The sequence below is a fragment of the Pteropus vampyrus genome, unplaced genomic scaffold (assembly GCF_000151845.1).
Source record: "Pteropus vampyrus isolate Shadow unplaced genomic scaffold, Pvam_2.0 Scaffold171, whole genome shotgun sequence".
NCBI classification, from domain to species: Eukaryota; Metazoa; Chordata; class Mammalia; order Chiroptera; family Pteropodidae; genus Pteropus; species Pteropus vampyrus.
Genome location: NW_011888952.1, coordinates 3,561,473 through 3,568,251, shown reverse-complemented (window position 1 = coordinate 3,568,251; position 6,779 = coordinate 3,561,473). Strand labels below are relative to the sequence as shown.

Genomic DNA, 6,779 nt, shown 5'->3' with positions numbered 1-6,779 from the left:
TCCCCGCTAAGCCCAACGGGGTCTCCATCATGGTTGTGAGACAGCCATTCTTCTTTCCGGGTTTCTCAGGAAAATGAGGCATTGGCTCTAGTGTGGAACCATCTGGATGTGTGAAAAGTTAGGAGTAGAAAGACTTAGAGAAAGAACCATGACATTAGTCTTTGTGGTTTTCCATCAGCTGTGTCACGTGTGCTGAGTGCCAAGTAACAACCAGGTCACAGGAAGTCCTCTGCATTCATGCCTCCTGAATGAGAAAGAAATACACCCAACAAGGCACTCCAACGGCCTCCAACAGAGAAGCCAGCTCCACATCAGGGCCCTTTCCCACACTGGCTCCCTCTGTGTACCACAAACCAGTTCTGAAGGGTTTATAAGGCAGATCTCCGAACTGCTGGTTCCGGCTGGTGGCCAAAGGATGGCTCCATTTTCCTGTGTCTCTTCCCACTCGGATATATCTTCATCCCTTGGGAATCCATTTCTCTCCTGCCCCTTGGCCTGGTGACCTCAGAGGACAGACTCCCAAGTCTAATGCCCAAGCTTACGAGTCCCTCCCATTGTGTGCTCTGTCCGGGTTCAAAGGCGCTTCAAGGTGAGAAATCGTTAGCACTGAAAACAAGGAAAGGCAAGAATTTTTCATAGAATCCCACAGCTCAGAGCAGCTCTTTAAGAGGAAAGGAGAATACAGGGAGAGAGGGAGAGCAGGGTAGGAAGCACGGCTTGTTCTCAATTTTATCCGAGAATGGTCTTAAGCGGCGGATGGGCCCCTGAGGCCCAGGAAACTAGACCAGGAAGGAATTGTCTTTGGTCAGTTTTAAATGAACATCTTGCTGGTTCATTCCTAAAACAGACTGAACATCGGTTACACATAAAGACAAAAGGCTTGACCTCAAGGTAAGTCGAAGGTTAAGAAATCATTTTGTGAAGCAAAAAAGAAAGAAAGAAAGAAAAATGCCCGTTATCGACAAACTGATCAGTACAGCTTTCAGTAATGGTGATGAACAAGTAGGTAAACACCACTTCCCCTTGTACAATTGGTTATATTGAGGACTACTAACTAGGTTACTATGTTTCCCCCACACTCACTGTACAGTTAGGGTTCTGGTATTTGTTTTTTACATCGATCTATCTACTAGGTGCAAAGATTTGGTGAGTGGCGTTGCCTATAATTTAATTGTCGCTTTTTTAAAAATTACAATTTCACATTTTAACAGTTACTTTCCAGCATTTAAGCAAATACAGCAATATATAGTGGACTAACACAGGCAGGAGTCAGGAAAAGAATGCCAATGCTTGGTGACCATGGGTGGGACTGGGTGCCTGTGGAGAGGGACTGAGGACATGCAGAGTGCCCGATGAGGAAGCGGCAGGATGGTGGGGGGAGGGGGCAGGAAAGTAGTTTTCCATTTGGTTCTGCATGGAGGCTCAGATGTAGGGCTGGATGAGTGAGGTGAGCGTCTCTAAATGTGAACTCATCCGCCTTTTCCCAATGGAAAAACAGGTGCTTAAAGAAAACAGGTATGGCTCTGCCTTCAGGTAATTCTGTGAAAGGCAAGTCCATTTTCAAGAAAGAAAAATGAAGTTAGTCATTTCAGAGGAAAAGCCACATGGTCTGACTGGTGTTGTGTATATCAGGCAATACATATCTCAACTCAGATTTTCTCTTTTCATCTTGTAGTCGTGGAAGAGAATGTTACATTTTGTGCAGGAGGCTACAACATTTAAGGTCTGGGAGGAATCGTTGGGTAGAAATGGGATGTCTTGTATCCTGGCTGGACAGCATAGCATCCTTGCAAACAAATGACTTTACAAGCTTGACACAACCCACTCTCAGCTAAATATTAAATCTTGGGCAAGTCACAGCACATCCCAAGGCCTTGCTTTCTTTCTCAAACTATAAAATGAGGATATCTTTATGTGCTCAAAGGCAGAGGGCTCCTACCTAGTTCTGAGGCACTTTCATTTCCAGGAGCTAAAAGAGAATAGTTGGTTCTAGGCCAAACGAAGAAGGTCAAGTTTGTCATTGGCCTCTTCCTGGCATTCTCTTTTTGCATCCTTTGATTCTTCCTTCTACTGTGTGCTCTCAACGCCAGTCCTCAGATGAGGCAGAATGGTTTACCACACACCCAGGTGTTAGTGACTCAATAGGTCCCTCCCTCTGGGGTGTATTCACCTTTTTACGGAGTACCAGAGGAGAAGGCAAAATTTCATCCAATCGGATGAAATGGTAATGATGGAATCTCAAGCATCAGCAGGCAGTATATCTGTAGGGCCATGCTTCAGGGATCTTATGAATCTGGTAGGAAAATTCCACTGCCCACTTCTCAAATACCATTTGATTTCAAAAAGAAGGCGTTGGATGGTTTTTGAGCTAAAAAGACTTACCTTACTAATGACAATGAAAAGAACAACCATGTTGGCACAGTGCTTTCTAGTTTAAATAGCTTGCTCTTTTATCTTTATTATCTTCATTTTATGGAGCAGGAAACCGAGGCTCGGTGAGATGCAGTGATATCCCCAGTGTCCCACAGCTCCCTAGCGATGGGGGCTGGGACTCAAACACAGGACTTTTGACCCCAAATCACAGCTATGGACACACTCAGAAGCCTTGAGAAAAAGAGCTGAAGCTTGAGAACAACAGAGAGGAAACCCTTCGCTTGGGTGAGTGAAAGTGGTCCCATTAGAATCTGATTTGCCTATGTTCCATTATCCAGAAACAGCCATGTCTGGAAAAGGAAGCGATCCAAAGAGGAAGTAAAACAAAATTAAACAAGGATGATCCAGAAGGCTTTCTGTCAGCCAACAGGTGAAAGCCTTGCTCACAATACTTGAAGATCAACCACCCCAATCCTAATATCATATTTTCAATTACATTAAATGCTCTGGAGAAGGCAGGTGAAAGGGAAGGGAAGGGAGAGAGAGGTAAGCTATTTCACTGGCATAAACTCAACTGAAGCATTCTCTAGGCCAGAAAGTGCCAAGGATCACCCCTCCTCAGCCCCTGGTCTGAGCTGGGCACTTATGGTTCATGCACTTCGTGCAAGAGGGCACCAGCCAAAGTGCGTTGTGGCCTAATTTTAAATTAAAAAGATGTGACTCAAAGCCTCCTTGCCTGTTTAGTTCCAAATCTGACACAGTATAATTAGTAGAAAGAGGAAAAGAAAAAATTAAATACTTTGAAAATTGTATAAGTTAAACCTATATAGTTACCAGAATGATTCCTACAGCATTTCTAGGTTTTGAAGTGTTCCACACCATTGTGGGTTTTTTTTTTTTTTTCCTTTTTCCTTTTCCCCGACCAACACATACTGTGTTATGATGGGTCTATGTTCTCACTATCCCCTTTTTCTACGTACAAACACGAGGATGCTGTGGTCAGGGGTCTTCTTGCCAATGTCCTCCCATGCCTTCGGGGGTCATGGTTGGCACTTGGCCTTCAGGTGGAAAGGCAGGGTCTCTGGGGTGGATGAGGGGGGTTCTGTGAAGGGTTCCCCATCTCTAGGAGCAGCTTGCTTGGGGTACTGCCTGCTCCACCCTTTGTTTAGGGGAAGAATGTTCTGGAAGGCCACGACTTCTGGAGACAGTGGGAGACTGTTTTTGTTTTTCTGCAGGTTAGTGGTATATTGCTTCATTTGCAGTTACTGTGGGCCTCTAAATTCTCCCAGAAAAGTCCCTGCAAATCCCACCAAATAACTCAGCGGGAGATGTTTGGTGGCACGGGTCTGAGGTAAATCTAAGTTTCATAAAAAGAAAAAGGAGATCCTATATACATTTAGTATGTGTGTCCAGATCTAGTATATGTATATAGATGCATAAATATATATATACACACCTACAGACACATACATACATATATATGTGTATATATGCACACATATATATACACACATATTTATGCATGTAGAGAGAATGTCGAGAGAATAATTTTCCAGTGACGATATGCAGGCGAAGCCATTTAACATTTTGCCACAATCTTAGGAAACACTCTAGTTGGGGCTGCTCCTGCTCCTGCACTCCTCTGAGCCTCCGTTTACACACTCGAGGCCTGTGCGATTCACATGGCTGAATGCGAGCTGTGGCTAGCGCCTGGGCCTCAGCTCTGCACAGACACTCTTTCAGGCTGAACTTCTGTTCCTGCCCGACAAGGCCAGGAGCATTGGGAAGGGCGTGGAAGTCACGGAGGCCACCCTTGGTCATGATGTGCCAGTGGGCCAGGGCAGTGCCACCCCATCCTGTAGGTCACATGGTGCCTGACTTGTCCGCTGAGCTGTTGGGGAACATCTTCTCAGTGGGCGTCACGGCTGGGCTGCCCACACCCGAGCTGCTGCTGCTGCTGGACCGATGCTGGACCACAGGCCGCACGGGCCGCATTGGGGGTGGGCGCAGCTGGGCACCAGCCAGGCGGGCGGACAGGGCAGGCTTGAAGGTGGTCATCATCTCGGTGGAGGAGCTACTGCTGCGGCGCATGGCGGCATCGGGGTCTCGGATGACAATGGTGTGCAGGGGACTGGCGGGCTCTGAGCTGATGGGGCCTGGTGGGTTCTTCAGGGGCTCCAGGGTGTCCAGCACCACATCTGGCGCCTGCTTGACTGTGTTCTGTCTCTCGAGTTCCCGCAACTCATGCAAAGCCGTGCTCATGGTCTTCTCGATGTCCTGGGGATAGAGAGAGCTCTCGTCAGCACAGAGTCTGGAGGCCTGGGGTCCATTCTTTCCTCGGCAGCTTGTGGGCTTCTAAGAGAGGTTTCCCCAGGGGCCTCATGGCTGGGATGAAGATTAAATACCCAGGGTGTTGTATGACGAACTAAGGGAGTCCACGTGGTTATGGCCTGCACACTGCACTACCTATACGGGAATCAGACTTAATGAGGGCTGGTCAGACTACTGGTTAAGAAGGCAAGCTCTGGAGTCAGACAGACATGGGTTCAAATTCTGGCTCTGCCACTTCCTTGCTCTGTGACTTGGGCAAGTCACCTCACAGCTCTGAACCTCGGAATCCTCATTTGTAAATTACAGATCTTTGGAATATAGACTTCAGGGGCTTGATGAGTGTATTAAATGGTATGGCCACTGTGAAGAGCTTGGCATGACATCTGGCACACAACAAGCTCACAGGCCATAAGGACAATCACAGCGGCAGTAAGAATTAACATCGAGCACCAAGCCAAGCCCTTTCTAAAGATAATTCATTCAATTCTCACACTTATAAGGTAGGAACTACCACTAAGCTCATCTTACACATGAGGAAATGGAAGCTCAGATGGGTTAAGTAACTTGCCCAAGGTCACACAGCTAATTAGTAGCACAGTCCAAGTCTCAACCCAGGCAGTCTGTCTCCAGAGTCCATGCCCCTAAACCATTTTTATTATTTTTTAAAATGTTTGCCCATAGAAAAATTACTTAGAGGTTACATATCAGAATGCTCACGATGTTCACCCCAAATGATGGGACGGTTACTTTCTTCTCTGTGTTATAATCAGAAATTTTTGGTTTTTTAAAAATGGAAATCTTAAAAATTTATAACAAAAATCCTTAGCTGCCTCTGGAACTCCCGGGGAAGTTGTAACATTTAAACTCATCAGGATGAGAGTGCTTCGAATGACACGCAGAGAGATACAGAGCCCCAGAACCTCCTGATGACCAGAGGAGCTGCCCTGTCAGCCTGGCATTTGTTCATTTTTCCATCTTCCCAAGGCCTCCATTCCCCTTCATGCCAGGAGGGGGTGCAGGAGGTGGAAGTCAGCATTTAACCCAAGAGCCCTTGGCTAGGGTGTGGGGCGAGAGTTCTGAGTGAAGACTCCTCTGTCACTTGCAAGTCTCCGTCGCTCTGCACCATACTTTGTTCATCTGTTGGAAGCCCACATGTTTACTGTGAAGATGGAATGAGATAATGGATGTGATGAAGCTTTGTAAACTGCCAGACAGTGGTTTTTAAAGACCCTTTAGTCAGAGTCCTTGGTTCACACAGGGATTTCCAGAAACATATCCACATCGAACAGATGCAAGAGGATCTGCTCAGACTAAGCTTGGCCAGAGCCCAGTGGGCTTGGCCATTGAGGGGACAATTAGGGATGCTGCTTAAAACCACTGTTGGAAGGTCTGTGCACAATCTCGGTGACAGTGACAATGATGACTATTAAGACACACTGCTCTTCCGTCCTGAGGCAAATCTGGAAAATTTGCAAGTCTGATCAGACTGATGGGGTTGCAGTTCTAGCTGCCCCTCTCCATACCCAATTCTTCTTTTAGCTCTTCACCTCCCCGTGCTGCCCTGGGCCCCATGACAGGCTCCAAACTGGCCACGGTCCCCCTATCATTTTTGTTTTATTAAGAGACTTGATAATTAGCTATTGGCTAATTAGCCAACATTAGCTAATATTCGCGTTTATGACTCCTCATGACATTTTATCCTTTGTCCCATAATATTGGCTACTTTAAGAAGGGGACTTCTGTGACTTTACCTAAAAGGCTTAGCTGTGGGGGGATTTTCTACATGATGGGAGAGATGGCAGTCCTCTCACCACTTTTCCTATATCCCAACCCTGCAGCAGCAAAGCCTGCTTTCCACACCCACTCTGCTCAGATTAAGTCCTCTACTGACATCACTACTCTCTTCGTTTGCTCTATTCCAGCACGAGCTGAAAGGTAAAACTTTTATAAATAAAATGCAATTATTACCCCTCCACCACCATCCCCACCACCACTACCACCCTACCCTGGCAGAGTGTGAGCCAAAAGACAGGAAGCTCAGAGGAAGGTCAGCTGAGTAGTTTAGGCATGAGCCT

At 46.6% G+C, this 6,779-nt stretch overlaps 2 protein-coding genes across 4 annotated transcripts in view; both read right to left on the bottom strand.

Annotated features, from left to right (window-relative positions):
• RAD18 (RAD18, E3 ubiquitin protein ligase) overlaps positions 1–4,179 on the bottom strand; it is a 116,936-nt gene extending 112,757 nt beyond the window's left edge. The window contains exons 1-2 of the mRNA XM_011370651.2: positions 4,176–4,179; positions 313–319 (exon numbers count right to left, since the gene is read on the bottom strand). The gene's annotated coding sequence lies outside the window, so the exon portion shown is untranslated. The remainder of the gene's footprint in view (positions 1–312; positions 320–4,175) is intronic.
• The window catches only part of SRGAP3 (SLIT-ROBO Rho GTPase activating protein 3), a 248,120-nt gene continuing 243,766 nt past the window's right edge, over positions 2,426–6,779 (bottom strand). The window contains exon 22 of one of the 3 annotated variants that reach the window (XM_011370649.2): positions 2,426–4,650. In XM_011370649.2, the coding sequence (XP_011368951.1) occupies positions 4,237–4,650 (414 nt within the window). In that variant the 3' untranslated portion in view covers positions 2,426–4,236. The remainder of the gene's footprint in view (positions 4,651–6,779) is intronic. The other 2 variants (XM_023536894.1, XR_002782861.1) reach the window with 2 other exon arrangements.